The 17,002-nt window shown below is 39.4% G+C and overlaps 1 protein-coding gene across 17 annotated transcripts in view; it reads left to right on the forward strand.

Annotated features, from left to right (window-relative positions):
- Window positions 1-17,002, forward strand: part of INPP4A (inositol polyphosphate-4-phosphatase type I A) — a 111,237-nt gene that overhangs the window by 61,693 nt on the left and 32,542 nt on the right. For 9 of the 17 annotated variants that reach the window (XM_068680896.1, XM_068680949.1, XM_068680996.1 and 6 more), the window contains exons 4-14: window positions 253-297; window positions 1,700-1,818; window positions 1,933-2,049; window positions 2,777-2,856; window positions 5,314-5,467; window positions 6,514-6,604; window positions 7,250-7,397; window positions 10,206-10,336; window positions 10,686-10,790; window positions 11,241-11,349; window positions 14,787-14,804. In XM_068680896.1, the coding sequence (XP_068536997.1) occupies window positions 253-297; window positions 1,700-1,818; window positions 1,933-2,049; window positions 2,777-2,856; window positions 5,314-5,467; window positions 6,514-6,604; window positions 7,250-7,397; window positions 10,206-10,336; window positions 10,686-10,790; window positions 11,241-11,349; window positions 14,787-14,804 (1,117 nt within the window). The remainder of the gene's footprint in view (window positions 1-252; window positions 298-1,699; window positions 1,819-1,932; window positions 2,050-2,776; window positions 2,857-5,313; window positions 5,468-6,513; window positions 6,605-7,249; window positions 7,398-10,205; window positions 10,337-10,685; window positions 10,791-11,240; window positions 11,350-14,786; window positions 14,805-17,002) is intronic. The other 8 variants (XM_068680960.1, XM_068681016.1, XM_068681022.1 and 5 more) reach the window with 3 other exon arrangements.

Below are 17,002 nucleotides of genomic sequence, written 5' to 3' on the forward strand. Positions count from 1 at the left end.
CTTGTGTAGTTTTGCATATTTTAGTCATTGTTTTAACATATCTTATAAAATTAGTTCATCTCAGGTTTTTTAAATAAATTTTAAGTACCAAAGATTAGTTAATGAATATTCTAAATATTCACAGCTCATTGAATTAAGAATGTTAATATTTTCTATTAAATTTAATTTCTTCCCCTGTAACTGCAATTTCAAAGATGGGTTCACATGAGAGCAATGCTTTGCTAACCTTGTGCTAATTTTTTTGGTTTACAGGAAATATTCAGGATCCAGATGAGCCGATATTAGAGTTCAGTTTAGGTATGTTTAGTGGTTTTTAGGATTGTTTAGACTTATGATAATTTTGATTGTATGTGCTATTAAGTACATATAGCTTTTGATAGACAGCCAAAAGATTTTGTGATGTTTTTAAAAATCTGTAGTTAAAACATCGGTCCTATAAACTTTAAAATGTTTGATTTGTGAATGTTATTTTTAAATGTACATTTAGTTTATGTGAAGATACTATGAAACTGTCCTCAGTCTCAGTATATCAACAGTTCAAGTCTTCAAGCAAACTGAAGATTTGGTGGAAACACCATTTTCAGACAGAATATTTTGTAAGAGTTACCAACTATCACACATACCTTTTTTCCCGTGGTCTTTGCTATCAAGTGACAATGTGAGATGCTTCAGTGACCTAATTTCTGGGATGTTTAAATATGGACAAGAAACTTGTGCATTGACTCACCTCACTTGAAAAATAAGTGAGATGCATTTTTCTCATTAAAATTCAGTCCACATTTTCAACTGCGGCATGCTTTTCTTGCACTAATAGTGTTTGGTTGTTTGGAAGTTTCTGCTCTTACCAGTATGATTGAAATGAAAATTAGATAATTTGCACAGATGTGTATAATAATACTATGAATAATAATGTTAATTAGAATTCCTTGGAACTGAATAAGGATTTTTAAATATTTTCAAATAAATTAAAAATACACAGAACTGCAAAGCTGTACGGTGTACATGTAAGCATTTTGCTAGCCCAGGTAAATTCAAAACTAACCTTGCACATCTAGCTAAAGCAGAGCCAGACCATGCTGTAATTACTTGTATCTAGCTAGCTAGAATTTAGCTCTGAATTGCAAAGCAGATGTGCAGAGTCATTCACTGGAATTTTTGATTTGTTTTCTCTTCACTGTAGTCCCTTCCCAGTAGTTAAACTCTCTGTATCATTTTAGAAGAGATAAATTACTGTCCTTTTGTAATTACAAGCTAGTTCTCCTCATAGTAGTGCTTCTTGATCAACGTTCAAGGACTCCTTTTGGTTCTCCATGGCAAAATAGCGTTTGGTAATGGGCTTAATGGAGTGTGACTTCAGATCAAATACAACCATGCTCACGAGATTCCCAGTGGAAATTCTCTGCATGAGCACTGTTCTAATGAGCTGTGCTGGAGGGATGGGTAGGCAGGTGTTGGAAGAGGACATGTTTAATGGACAGTTGTACAGTTTGGAGCAAGAGTGATCTGACTGCATGTTTACTGTCTGTATGCACAAAGGTGAATGATGTCTGCTTTCACAGTGTAGTGGTAGACTGAATCCTAGGCTTTCAGGGCTTTATTGCTCAGATTACATAATATGCTTTAAAAAAAACTATAGAGTCTTACAATAATATGAGAAAGACTGTAAATCTAAATTTATTTCTCTGTTACATGCCTGAAGCTTGCAGTGAGCTGCTAACTCCATCACTAGACCGAAAACCAAATAGTTTTGTAGCAGTGAGTGTAACTACACCTCCTCAGGCATTCTGGACGAAGCATGCACAGACAGAAATTATTGAGGTAAGTGTTGAGGTACTGTTGGATTAGACTTAAAATCGAAGCTAACACAAGAAGTATATCCTCATAACAACTATCACCTTGTGTATTCTTTGCCTCTTTTGTTTATGATTACAGGGAACAAGTAATCCTATATTTCTAAGCAGCATTGCCTTTTTCCAAGACTCTCTTATCAATCAAATGACACAAATCAAACTCTCCGTGTATGACGTCAAAGATAGATCTCAGGGAACAGTAAGTATTCATCATTCTGTTGCCTCCCCAGTCAGTGTGGAGCAGGCAAATGAGAAGCAATGAGATAAAAGTAGGAAGATTTGTGGAAAAAAGCAAAGACACAGCAACGTGCCTCCTAGAGAAAAGATGGGTATGGGAAGGAGGGACAAATGCCACAGGATGGACTTAACAGAGTGGGGAGTACTGCCAGTTTTCTCAGATAAAGCTGGTCTGTAGCAAGATTGCCTTTAGTTTAACCACAGTTATTTTCTTCTCTAAGATCGCAAGGCAGAGAGAGCAGCAAAAAAGCTTCTGAGGAAGAATGTTTTTCCTTTCCTCTCAGAAATTCACTTGCCCTGATCCCTTAGTGATTCTGTTCAGGGATAACATTTGCTGCCTTACAGAAAAAAAATATAAGTGCCAACCCTCCCACCAAACTACCTGGATCAGAGGGCCATTCCAGCCAGTTGTGCTCAGGCTGTTGGGCAGAATGCTGATTCAGGCCCCACGTGCTTGTTTTCTCACAGCTTCCTCAGGGAAAGCCGGGCTGTCCTCCTCTGTAGAGTGCTTCATGGGGAGGTTGTGGGGAAGGAGGAATAGCTCCTGCAGAGGTGTGTTCTTCACAAGGAGCCAAGTCTGGGTCAGACTTTGAGGAAGAATAGAAATTGTATTTTGGAATTCAGTGGACAAAGGTTTTGTTTGTTGCAAAGGTAAATAATTACAGTTCTGGTAATCATCTTCTTTCCAGATGTATCTGTTGGGTTCTGGGATGTTCACTGTAAAAGAGCTTCTTCAGGAGAAGAATCACAGGTTGCACTTAACACTAAGGTTTGTAGTGTTTTCCTTCATTTAGGAATCAGACATCTTAATTCTTGGAAGCATGGTTAAGATGTAGTGAGAGCTATCCATGAGATGGGATGAAGACTTTTTATTTTATTTTATTGTTTTTAAGTTCCAGGCCACCATCAAGGAAAAGAAAAAATAAAAAGGGGGAGATTTTATATTGCATGGTAATTAAAACTTGTGAAACAAGGCCTTATCAAATATGGTGAATTGTGTTAGACTTTGGTTCTAGTTCTACAAGTCAAAGAGTGTTGTCAAGTCCAATTGCATTTTTGCTCGTTTTGTCCTATCACCTCTGTGTATGTGTGTGTGGGGAGTGGCAACACAGAACATTTTTTAATTATGCTGATGGGTGAAGAGCTTGTGGTAGGTAGATTGGAACCCATCAAAACAGAGGCTTACCTTACTTGTTTGGAATACCTTGGTGTAAACAGATAATAGAAGAAAAATAACAGATAAAAAGTAGGAAATGAAAAAGAAGAGGACGTGAGTTTGATACACATCATCAAGGTAATAGCTTTAATCAGGAGAGTTAAATCACACACATGAAATCCAGTGAAGGATGAAGTTAAGTGGAGGCTTGGAGAAGAATGAGGAAAGCAAAGTGAGATTAAGAAAAGAGAGCCTTGGAGTGTAAATGTGCATTGTAGTAATATGTGTTGAAGGCAGGACATGAATCCTTGTTGGAGAAGGCAAGGGAAAATCTCTTGAAAGGGAAAAACATAATCAGAGAGGCTGAAGAAGAAAGTGTATGTAAATCAGCATTATCAGCATTAGAAACAGTGACTGTGACAAACATTCAGGAACTTCTTAGCACAGCTAACCAAGCCATGGACAAAGCTTTTGATGCTAAGAGGAGAGAGAAGTAAAATTTGCGGCTTTTCTCCAATGTGTTGTAAAGAAAAATAAATACACGATTTAACAGAGGGAGCAGATGAGGGAAGTGAGTCAGAAAAGACGCCAAAAGTATGACACTGATGATGGGTCAAACAGTACAATTTATTGTAACTGTGAAGACAAGGGTGAAAAAGAAGAGGAGTGTGATAGCTGAAATTTCATGGTTCTGTGATAGATGTGGTTATTCTATTAGATTTATTCTTTCATGACACAGCTGAAAGTAGGTTTTATTAAATGCTTGTTTTGATATCAAGTGTATTCTGATTATTAGAGCAAAGCATGTGAGTACATGCATATCTTTTCATTGTCATATTACCCTTCAGATGTAAAAGCTGGATGCTAAGCAATGTTTATAAACATACTGCATGACTTGGATGTTTAGACCTTTCCTTGTAGCCTTCTAGTGTGCTTTTTCTTTTGTCTCTCCAGTGGTATCTGTTCCAGGGTGGTTGTTGTTGTTGTTACTGTTATTATTATTGTCTTGGTTGTCCCAGCATATTCTAAAATGTAAACAACAATCTTAAAATACCACTCAGAACTTATCTTCAAATAATAACATATATCTCTGCCAAGATTACTCTGTGTCATGGGAGAGACAGAATAAATGGCAGCTGTGGTAGATGAGGGTACTGGGGTTTATTTAAAAACCAGCAAGGTTAGAACTTTTACCTTATTGGATTCTGTCTCACACACACACTTCCTCCCTCCTCTGTGGTATGCTCATGTGGTCTTGACTTCCATCCCCAACAGGGAGATTGCTGCTGGTCTGGGAAGGTTGGGTATAAAGTTGTTCATGCTGTGCAGCTGCTCAGCTATTAGTTGCCAAGGACCATGGCTGTCCTTAGCATTTGTGTCCTTGCACCTCCCTGATCAGTAGGATCATCCCTCACCTCAGTGACCTTTCTTTCATTGAGGATCTTTACCTTCTTCTTCCCTAGACCACTTTCTTTCAGGATCTGTCTCTTTAGCATCAGCTCTTCTTTCTGGAATGTCAGGCCCCCGATTTTCCCAATCTAAATAATCTAACTGCAGAAGCACAAAATGTGATCAGACTCCTAATGGGTGGCTTTGACTCAAGTCTCTATTAACTGGAGGGTTTTCAGTGTGCTACTTCTATCTAGTCCATGTATTATCAAGATATACAACCAGCCTGTACCAGTTGCTGCATGCAAGTAGCAGGCTCCCCATTGAGAGTTAAAAGATTCGATTTTGGATGTACAGGCGCACATGCACATGTATGCATCCAATTATCTGCTCTCTGTTAATGTGCACAATTTAAGATTTATTTATTTTTTTTGCCTACAACAGGCTAATTGTAAAATCCAAACCCTTTCTGGTTTAACAAAGGTATTGAAACACACTCATGGTTTTGTGTTGCCTTTAATGAGGAGGTCTGACAGTATCCCTAAGGAATGAGAACATTTTCCTATTGGAATAGCCTGTTATAAGAATATGTAAAATTAAATTGAAAAGCTTCCTATTTAAAATGTTCATCAGGTCTGAAGATTAATAGCCTTTTATAAGTGTTCCCTTGTTGATAAACAGGTCCACCTCCAAAAAAATTTCAACGCAGAGTGTTTGTTGCAGGTCTGCTGAAAGTGACCGCGTAGGTAACATTACAGTTATTGGATGGCAAATGGAGGAAAAAACTGACCAAAGGCCTCCAGTGACAAGGTCACCTGATACAATTAATGGAAGGGTGAGTATCACCATTATAAGCTTCAGAAAGGTGCAGATTTATTGCCAGCATTGAAATGAACACTGTTGAGACCTGCTGTCAATTTGCCTTGTAATTTATTGGTGCTTTCCACATTCAGAATACTATGAAGAGCAGCCTAATGGTGTGGAGCACTTTTGTTTTTGGCAGAGATCTTGTTGTTCATGTTTGGAGTTCTAAATTCTAGAGGAAAAAAACAGCTTACAGTAATTAAGCTTTAGCTTCAAGTGCCTTTCATCAGAATAGGTTTGTGATACTGTGTGTTAGTACACCTGCTACCCTGAGGAATCCATAAGCAGTTTCACAAAGCTGTGGTATTGCACATTGTGAGTTGGACACTGGTATCAAGCAGAGCTGTGTGGGGTGGTCAGGGAACATTAGGTAAAATTTCCAGAATTGTCTCAAGCACCTTTTAAAAATGTATCTTAAAAGTAGCGTAAAAGATTTTAATAAAACTGAACAGGTTACTTGAATACTGCATTTTATTTTTTATTTTATTTATTTTTTATTTATTTATTTTTATTAGATCAAAACCAAACCAAACCAACCAACCAAACAAACAAAACCTCAGCAGATTTCTCAACCTAGACATAAGCTTAATTCTGTAAACCTTGTGTGCTGAATGTACTGGTGATAATTGCAACCATACCTGTGTATCACAGTTGCAGTGTGTATTAGTATCACTTTGTATTAGAGCAAACCTACAGCTGTTATGCGTTTGAGTAGCTCTGAGGACTCTGGAGCGGTGCTAATATTAAGTAGTTCAAGGACTGGATGAAATTTTTTACAGCATTTGAAACTCTGCAGTAGCATTGAACAAGAATGTCTAAATTGGTACATTTAAGTGGATTTATTATTTCAGTCTGTGATAGCTTTTGTTCACAGTGAACGTATCTGGAATATCTATTTTTAAACCTTCCTTGTGTTGAATACTTCCTTTAAGTCTGTCTAATAGGGTCATCACTTCATGTTGCCTTGGCACTGAGGCTATTTTCTTTATTGTTTGTTTTTGTTTGTTTTTTGTTTAGACTGTGTTACCAGTTGACGAAAGTTTAACAGAATCTTTAGGAATCAGATCCAAATATGCTTCATTACGGAAAGATGCACTACTGAAATCTGGTAAGCTGCTGTGGACTGTAACAAGTAGGCTTTCGGCATCAGTAAAAGCTAAGCTAAGCTCTTGCTCTCTGCTTTGGCCCCAGGGCATTTAAGCAGATGTTTAATTTGAATAGGAACAGGCTGCTGCTGACTGAGCAGCCTACTGAGAATCATACAAGAATAAATTATTTTATCATTTGCACTAGCATTTTCTATTGTAAAAGCAGCAGAGGACAACTTTTTTCATTGTTGACTGTGCTATAAAATTTTCCATAAAATTTTCCTAAGCATTTTTGGGGTGGGGTGAAGCAGAGCAGTTGTTCACATTTTTTTATCTTGAAGAAAGATTAGCTTTCCAGCAACTGATTACATGAGAGGAAAGTGCAGGAAGTGAGGAAAATAAAAGTTCACAAGTTGAATCTGTGTTTTATTTACATACCAGTGTTTTAAATCATTTTGAGGTTTTTCATGTGAATGCTAGAAGAATGGTCATTGCAGAATGTGCCTGTTTGGAAAAACTAGACTGCTACCTAGTTAAACTGGATTTTTACAGCAGTGTGTTACAGTATGTTAGTGAATCAAAGCCACTTTAAAAAAAATAGTAGGAGAGATTTCGTATGCTTTTAACTCAACCCCTCTGATTAAATAATGTTTTTACCACTTCAGTGTTTGGTGGCGCCATTTGCCGGATGTATCGCTTCCCCACCACCGATGGAAACCACCTGAGAATCTTGGAGCAAATGGCTGAGAGTGTGCTGTCGCTGCACATACCCAGGCAGTTTGTGAAGCTTCTTCTAGAAGAGGATGCAGCAAGGTGCGTATGGGCTGGTGTGGTAATAAATCCATGATGGGGCTGTTACTGAGTTACCAAGGAATTTATCCATGTTAAAGCATAGCAGCACTGAAGGAAAAATAGTACAAGCAGCAAGTTGCTGACTGTGCTGTTACAATGAACAAGATTTTGTGTTGAGTATAGAGTTTGGGCTTGAGTATATGATAACATGAACATACAGAGGTGTTAAGGGAAGAAAATTGTTGGCAGACTGAACAATTAAGATAATACTACAGTTACCTGCACTTAAGTGTTATCTGTCCTTTTTGAAGCAGTCGTCTCTCTTCCAGGCAGCTTACCCATTTATGTGTATTACTTCCCTACATTTGTAGGCTGTGCTTTGCAAACAGAGGGTCATACAGAATGGTTTATGTCTTCTTTAGAAAAGACAGGATTTCCATTGGGATGGTAAAATGATTTTAGCCTTATTTCTGAGTATTTGGGGCTGAGTTTGAATCCCTCTCCTAGAGGCCTAATTAAGTCCAACCTTACCTAAAAATAAAGCTATTCAGTGCTCTCAGTGTCCTATATTAATACATTTCAACCCTCTTGGGATGTTGTGAAAGAAAGTCAAGTGTTAATCCATATGAGGAGGCAGAAGGAGTCTACAGTGTTTGCAAGTATTTTTCAGATTTTGCAAAAATGATAACTTTTCAAAAGAACATTGCAGTGATTTTTTGTAATGTATGGAAAAACTGCACAACACAACTGAGTTTCTGAAGTTTACACCGATTTTACCTGCTGTTGCCTTTTGTTGTTTAGGGGGGTGCACTTACTTAAAGAGTAGTCAGGTTAAGTCAAGTTAAGGCTTTTTAGTTCTTAGACTCTAGAGAAAGAATGATGTACCTTGCATAGCTGTGCTGCTACATCCTTGGTGGTAGAAGGGGCTTGGGGTGTGCCATTACACATTTAGCTATGAGTTATATTTTATATTTCTAATCAATAATTCTTTTTCTTTAAGGTGTGTTACTGTTATGTCCATGTTGAATCAGTGTCCTATTTTGTTAGAATGTGGGAAATAGCACAGTCACAGTTTGTATTCAGTCGGATATCTCAGATTTGGCCAAGTGCTTTTTTCTTCAGTTTTGGTGCTGTAGCCCAGAAAAGTGGAGAGCAGCTACACGAGCACAGCTGCTTCTGTCTTAACATTGTGGTGACTCCTAAAATACCCTTGGATAGTCGCAGCTGCTGTCACTTACATAAAGCCTTTCTGGTCCAGAGCTCTTTGAAAGGAAATATCTAATGAGGGGGATATTTTGACTACCCTACTTATTTATGATATGCACATCCACCTCTATCTTAGGGTGTTTACCTCATAGGGTAAACAAAGAAGCTTGTTTTAAGCTGTGAATTTACTTCAGGAAGACTGGACTCAACTGACTTTTTTGTTTTGTTTTGTTTTGTTTTTGTTTTTGTTTTGAGTAGGGAACTGGACAAGGTGGTTACAATAGTATATTATGTAGAAACAGTTTATAGGATGAAACTAGAAGTGTCTTTTTCCAAGTCACTGATACGTATAGTTTACAGTGTTGCCTGTTGGCAAATCAGTCTGAAGGGGTTTTTTTTTGAAACCTCCCTCCTTCTAGTAATATCCTAAATAATGTAGATAGAAATTATTCTGTCACAAATTATATATAGACAATTGATTAACGCTGTGGATTAAGGATATTGAGAAAACTGCAAAAAAAACTTCTACATCATTTTGACACATGATCTACCTTTCCTGTGGTAATTTCTGTTGAATTCTGTCTAATGCTGACTTGTTTACTTTCTCCAATTTCTTTATTCCAAATAGTGTATTAGTTCAACAAGGCAATAGTCACAAGCATTACATGAGATAAACTGAATGTTTTTTTCTGCAGCACTGTTAGGGTGCACTATGTAACACAGGATAGCCATGTGTGACTGAAAATTTAGCAGTCAAGGTATAGTGGAAAATCCAGGGGCTTTTCTGTTCAGATCTGGGGGGATTCAGTCATTCTGTATTCCACCCAAAGTGAAACTTGAGTGCCTAAAATCCGGAATCCTAGATGAAGGCTTTGTTGGGTTACCTTATATCTTTCAAACCCCTTGTGAATGCTTATCATAGAATCATTAGGGCTGGAAAATCCTCCAAGACCATCAGGTCCAACCATCCCCCTGTCACCAATATCACCCACTAAGCCATGTCCCTGAGCACCACATCCAGCCTTTCCTTGAACACCCGCAGGGATGGTGACTCCACCACCTCCCTTACTTCTTAAGGCTTCCCCCTTCCTGGCCTTGAAAATTGTCATGTAGACACCTGGGCACCACAGATATTCCTTGTACCTAATGTCAGGTGCTTATCTCCCAGCTACAGTCTGTTGTAGCTCTGATTTAATTTAGAGCCATAAATTTTCCGTGGAGTGTCCTAAAAAGGTCATCATTGTCCCAAGTCACCTGACATGATGGCAGTGCTCATCATTTGCAAATCATTGCATGGTTTGATGGCTCCTGCAGAAGGTGGGAAGCTTTGCTTTTGACTAACACCTCGGGCTCCTGGGGAAACACGGTGTATTCGACCTGCAAAGAACCCCTGTTCCTTGGGATACAGCTCACCAGAAGTGCTTTGAGACATACGGGGGGAGCATTCCCAGTTTGGTGACTGAGTTAGATAGGAGTGAGTTCACAGTGCACCAGCTGAGGAAAATGGGAAAATGCTACATTGATAGCTACAATGGGAAACTTACTCTCCGTCAAGTAAACAATGGAGCTAAACACCTCTCTTATTTCTTTTTTCTTTTTCCTTTTTATTTTTTTTTTCCGTAGGGTCTGCGAACTAGAAGAACTGGGAGAACTGTCTCCGTGTTGGGAGAGCCTTCGTCGACAGATAGTAACTCAGTACCAAACGATTATTTTAACTTATCAGGAAAATTTAACTGACCTGCATCAGTATAAAGGTCAGCAAGATTTCTTTTTCGTAATAAAGTGGTACTTGTCAAACGTGACAATTAGTGCTTCTCTTAAACTGGGAACCTAGAATGTTTCAGTTTGATGAGTAAAAAATACTATTTAGATTAATTTTCTCCATTAATTTTTTGGGAGGGAATGTTTGCTTTCTATTCATTCTCTAACTTTATCCTTAAAGTATAGAAGAATTTTGAATGTTAACAGAAAGACACATCTTTTTATATTTTTTTTCCTCTGCTTTACTTTCAGCATGTAGCCAATGATGAATGAAGCCCCTTGAGTATTTTAACGTAGGCAGATGCAGAGTTTTTATGCTAACTTTTCTCCTGCATTTCTCAGGTCCTTCATTTAAAGCCAGTAGCTTGAAAGCTGATAAAAAATTGGAATTTGTTCCCACGAATTTACATATACAGAGAATGAGAGTCCAGGATGATGGAGGATCAGGTATTTGTTTAAGTCTTTCTTCACCTTGTTCTGTTCTTGTCTTTTTTCATAGTCAAGTTTCCACAAACTATAGTTCTGTAGTATTAACACTACTTGGCATTTGTATTACACTTTCTGTCCTTGGATTCCAAATCTCTTTGCAAAAAAATAGGTGTAGATGCAATTATCCCTGTTATACAGGTGGCACAACTAGATTTTGGAGTTAACTGTGCCCAAGGTGACACAAGCCAGCCTTTGTGCTAGGGAATCTATTGTATTAAGCTGCTGTGTCACTTGTTTTGGTTTGTGTCAGAATAGCAAAGATTCTGATCATTATTTACTGTTACAAGTTTGTATGCTTTTTCTCTGGAGTCACCGTGTAGGGTTATGCAAAATCAGGCCAGTTGTAAACACAACTGTTTATGTAAAGATGACAAGCTTTCATTTGTAAGTCCTTTTTGTCCATCTTAGATCAGAACTACGACATAGTCACCATAGGAGCACCAGCAGCTCACTGTCAAGGCTTCAAATCAGGTGGCCTGCGGAAAAAGCTTCATAAATTTGAAGAGGCAAAGAAACAGTAAGTAGAAATGTTGTTGTGTCGGCTGATATCTTGCCCTTTCCTAGCAGCCCATGTTCAGTGATTTGAAAAACCATTCCATTCTATGTTTTTGTTGCACCTCATTCAATAGTTCTACTATACGGTGTGAAGATTATTCTATATTTTCTTCCAAAGGAGGTGAGGAAAAAGTTTCCCCTTTATATTGCCATATTTGTTTAATGATAGGTCCTTACTAATAGTTCTTTTAGTGAAATCTTTAATTTTCCTGAATACTTGTTGATTCGTTTATTTAGCTGCTTTAAGTGTTGGGTTTGAGTTTACCAAATTGTGGCCTAGAAAATTGGCCTGCAGAAGCTCTTCAGCTGCACTACATCATGCTTTCAACCCACAGCTGTGCCTGATGGGCAAAAGCCTCATGGACAATTTGTGTTTATTGCTTTTCTAGCGAGACTGGTGAGAAGGAGCACTGGTACAAGTTTCCCATAGAGATTTTGGAGTCTCCCTCCTGGGAGATCAAAGGCCGCCTGGAGATGGGCCTGGGCAGCCTGCTCTGGGTAGCCCTGCTGGGGCAGGGCTTGGGCCTGGTGGCCTCCAGAGATCCCCTCCAATCTCAACCATTGTGCAATCCTGAGAGAGACTGCCTGGCACCCACACCAATTGCTAAGGAAAAGATAATACCATTTGGGTCTGCATTAGTTTTGCTGCAGTATGGAGAATTGGAGGAACAATGAGAGCAGCATTATACAGAGTCATTGTAGCCAGGGAAAGGAGACTTTGATGATGCCCTTCCAAAGAAAGGATTTGTACCATTCAGAGCTGATCTGCCAAGTGCAGCATCAGTTTTGGCAGTCGATAATGAGTAGTAACACCCTGTGAATATCAGTCAGATGTGTACTGGAAAGAAAAACGTATGCAAAAGTATGCCTAGTGGCCTAGTGCAATTATTCCCAATTTAAAGACCGTGCTAGGATGGGACTAGGGAAAACTGTAAACCAGGAAACACTGTTAGGCTGGGCTTACTTTTCCCATTCTTTTGACACCACTGTTGCTTTCTGAAATATCTTCCTTCTATTAGGTTAGGTACTTCAGTGGGCCTTACTCCTGCAATATCTAAATTCCCATGTCTTTCTTTTTCTTTTTCTTTTTTTTTTTTTTTCTCCTCACTCAGTAACCGAAATCATCTATCTTAATTTCTATCTGGTGCTTTTCCTGTAAGTGTTACTGAACTGTTCTTTCTGGGTCCATTAAAACTGCAGGTTCCATATTTGAAGAATAACATTTCTGTGGTAGTATACTCAGGAGATTACACAGGTTGTGGGCCCTTCTTCTGCTACCCTGTAGAATCAGTCTGGGAGGAATGTTGCTTCTGCAGCGTTTGTTTAGAAGACCAGTAACAGTACTGTAGCAATTTATTCCTAGTAATCTAAAAGCAAGGAGGCACAAATAGTTTATCTACCCAGAGAATCAGAGTAGATTTTTGATGCAGCAGAACAGAGAATCAGCCATTCCATTTCAGCCAGGTTATTCCATTTAAGTAGGCATTTCTATCTTGGAGCAGTTGCTACACTCATTATTTAGGAATGTAGGAAGCACACACAAAAAAAATGAAGTGCTCTGATGTTTGAAGCTAACAAAATACACTGTGAAAGACCTTGTGCTGTGTAACTGAGCCCTCCTGTCATGAGCTTAAAGTGTAAAACCATCTCTACAGGCTACAAAAAATAAAATTAAATAAGATGAACAAGTGCAAAACAAATTCAGTTAATACAAAAGAGTCTTCCATGTGGGTAGGTGTTTAAAAAAAACACACAGTGACACTCCCAACAACAACTGTCTGCAGAAATCTGCAGGTAAAGGCAATGTTTCAGTCAGGAGTGGTGGAATTCGTGTCCTCCACCTTTAGATATCTTCAGTGCAGATGTAAACATCTGAGCTAGTTTATCTTGGGTTGCCTCCAGAGTCAGTGGGGGACACGACAGATACCCTAATGTAAGATACCTGTGTGTGGTGGGTCAGGCAAACTCCCAGCCAGCTGCTTGCCACCCCCTTCTCTCTCCAGGACAGAGGGAAAAAGGTAGGAAATAAACAGGAGTGGAAAAGCTTGTGGTTGAGATAAAGACAGAGAGATCACTTACCAAGTACTGTTGCAGGCAAAACGGACTTTTACTTGGGGAAAATTAGCTTGTTGTCAATTAGAACAGCCTCAGATAGTGAGAAGCTGAAAGACAAACAGTAAAAGAGCATCTTTTCTCCCCTGCCTCCCAAGGCCAACCCCACTCCTTCACTGCAGTCTCCTCTCCCCCTGCCCCGAGTGGCTCAGGGCAGGCTGAGGCAGGAGAGGGGTTACGTTCACTACACTGCAGTTTCCCTCTGCCACTCCTTCCCCCTCACACTTCTCTGCTTCAGAGGGTCCTCCATGGGCAGCTGCTCTCCAGGAATACCCATCTGCTCCAGCATGTGTCTTCCACTGGCTGCTGGAGATGTCTGCTCAGGCGCCTGGAGGACCTCCTGCTCTGATCTTAGTGCTTCCTCAGCTGTTACTCACTGATTTTGCTCCCTCCTCCCCTCCTTCCCAGATGTTCTTTTCACCTTTTCTTAAACACATTATCCCAGAGATGCCACCAGCATGGCTGTGGGGCTTAGCTGTGCCCTGTGGTGGGGCCACTGGAGCATGGGTTGGTCCCTGACCTCTTCTCACAGAGGCCACCCATGCCATGCCCCGCTGCCAGCAGGGTGCCAGGTAAATCCGATGCACTTCAGTAAGTCCTGTTTCTCACCATGGACTGCACAAAGAGTCCAAGACTGGCTAAGGTGTAGACATCTAGGTATTAGGTGTCCGAATGAAGCTAGGGGAGTTGACCTTTAGCTCTGTATACGTCAGTGTTGATTTTAGGGCCTATATTTCCAAGAAGTTAGGGTTTGGAATTGCAGTGGGCCCTACTAGCCTAAAAGACATCAAGAGTGAGATCCTAATTTGGATTATTGATTAAAAAATGCATTGTATTATGAATGTCTTGATAGCTAACTCAAGATATGCCAGAAATCTGTTCTTTGTACCACTCTGGAAATATGAATTTCAACTTGGCTGTTAATATAAAATACAATTATAGGATCTCCCTGGTAAGATAGCTCTTATAAGTTTTTCTATGTTATCATAACAAACACTATAGTAGAACTGAGTTCCATCTCCTCAATTTCATCGTTACATAGATACTGTTCAGTTCTTTCTCCTTTCATCGGCAAACTTGCGCGTACTGCATCCCCAACATTTCCCAGAACAACACACAGTCCCCTGGCAATCTGTGTTTTTTTTGCTTAAAAGTTTAATCGTATGTACCTGCCTTGTTGAAAAGACGACACAAATACGTTATTTCCCCAAGCATTTGTTTTGTTTTCTGCTTTTGGTATTTGCTAACAATCTGCTAATTTTATTTTGGTTTTTGTTTTTTTTTTAGCAGTTATGAGGAGTGTTGGTGAGTTTTCTGTTTCTGAGAGTTCCGTAGAGAGAGCTTATGTTCTTTGGGTTGTTTTATTTTCCTTTTCTTTCTTTTTCTTTGGCAGAGATCTGGTGTGTTTTAATGTGTGCAGGGCTTTTTAATGTCATGCATCACGGCACCCCTAATTGTGCTCTAAATAATCATAGCTGCTTTGTAGAACACAATGTGTGAATGAATTTCATTTCATCTGCAATGTTTGCTTATAATGAACAGCTTCCTGGCGCTCTCTGAGTGTAAGAAATTAGAAAGCTGAGGAACAGAGCATGAGGATGTTGTACCTTTTCCTCTGTTATTTCCAGTGCAAACTCCCTAGAGAGAAACCTTCTGCCAGTGATGAAAGATAATTAGGATAACGCTACAGATTTTTGAACCTTTGTAGCAATAGATTGGGCTTGGGTTATACTTTTGTAATCCATGTCTGCATTTAAACATTTCCACTTAACTTTTGTTTATTTTTCTTCATGTTCAGTGCTACGAAAATGAAACATTACTTGGTGGTTCAACAGTGCAGAAGTTCTCTCTAAATTGCTCGTATTAAAGGTTGAACCCCTAATTCACTGAGCATTTAAGCCAGTGTTCAGGCTTCTTGATATTGTGCAATGAGAGCTGTTCATTTGAAAAAGCAGTTGCAGGTTGGAAGGTGAATTTATGTGAACTTTATGCCATAAAATTTTCCTCCAGTCATCCCAGCAAACGTTTGTGATTGAAAATGTAATAACTCTAAATCAGATCTCAATACGCTGCATGGCCTTTCCTGCCAAATACATCTTTGTGCATGTCGTCCACGTTGTTGTGGAAAGAAATTGCTCAGAGGAATTGTCACTAAGATCACTTGTCAATACGGAGCACAAATCACGTACAAAGAAAGACCTAAAAGCTAAGATTAATTTGCTACATAGCATAGCAGTACTGGGCAGTGGCTGTTCTCTGCTCCACTCAGGTGGGTGACCAGAGGGACACAAACAAGGAAACTCTTTCAAAAATCCCTTCTGCATTATGTCCTGTCCTTGGAAAATGAATCCCCTGTCTTTTCCTGTAACAGAGCTCAAACAGATATGGGACTAAGTTCCCCCTTGCCTTAATATCTATTAAGGGACAAGAACTGGTATTTGTGGCAATGATTTCAAAGCATGCCTCATGCAACTCTCCTGTACTACCTCACAGAGACACTGCAGAAATGAATGGCATCGCTCTAGGAATAGCAGAGGAGTCCATGTTTCCCAGAGGTAGAGGTCTGAGGCAACTGTGCCTGGAAAAGAAACTCCTCTCTGTAGTCCCTTGGCATTGCTCTGTCCTTCAAGCAGTGCTGAGATCGATGCTCACAGCAGGTTCGTCTGTGCTGAAACCATTTGTGAGTGGAAAAAAGAGTGTGATTAAGATAATAGAGAATGGATGCTCACGCTTGATGCCACATCATGAACGGGCATCATGCTTGTCACAGCTGGAGCTGAAGTAAAGGCCTGATCTACATCTAGCTTTCCCTGTAGGGGAAAAGGAGTGTAAAAATGAAAAGAGTGTAAGAGTGAAAAAGAGGTGGTGAGTGGGTTGAGTCCAAATAGCCAAGCCCTTTCAATTAACTTCAGTTTAAGTTAATTTCCTAAGCTAAAAAGCAGCTTTTGTGATTTTTTTTTTCTTTCTCCATCAGGTAGGATTAATTCAGCCTTTAGATGAGTTAACTAGTGTCTCCCCATCAGTTAGAGAGAGAGAGTCAACATCTGGCTTAGGTTAGGAGAGCAACTTCAGTAGGTGTCTAAACAGCATGCGAACATTCATCCTCTCCACTACCAGGTAAATGGTCTTAGTGGGCCTGCAGTGTACCAATACAAAGATATGTTTTACCTCTATAGTTTTATGTAATTTAGTAGTATAATAGTTTTTGTAATTTCCCTTCCTAGATGGAGAAAGCTAGTTTGTTACAGCTGAGCCTGTAACAGAGTTTTACCAAGTCCCTAGTTTAGTGTAGTGAGGGTGTGCTCACAGAGGCTAAACAAAGGATGGAGGCCTCAATTTGTGTTTGATAAGATTGTTTTTTCTGGTGTAACTCCAGTCAGATCTGCAATAGAGGAAAGGATATGCTAGCAGAAGGAATTTTGTTAGTACCACACCGTCACCATTACGGATCTGGGTGCCATGTCCATGTTGGAAATAGTGCAGGTTTTCTTTTCTTTTCACAG

The sequence above is a fragment of the Anas acuta genome, chromosome 1, assembly GCF_963932015.1.
Source record: "Anas acuta chromosome 1, bAnaAcu1.1, whole genome shotgun sequence".
Classification (NCBI taxonomy): domain Eukaryota; kingdom Metazoa; phylum Chordata; class Aves; order Anseriformes; family Anatidae; genus Anas; species Anas acuta.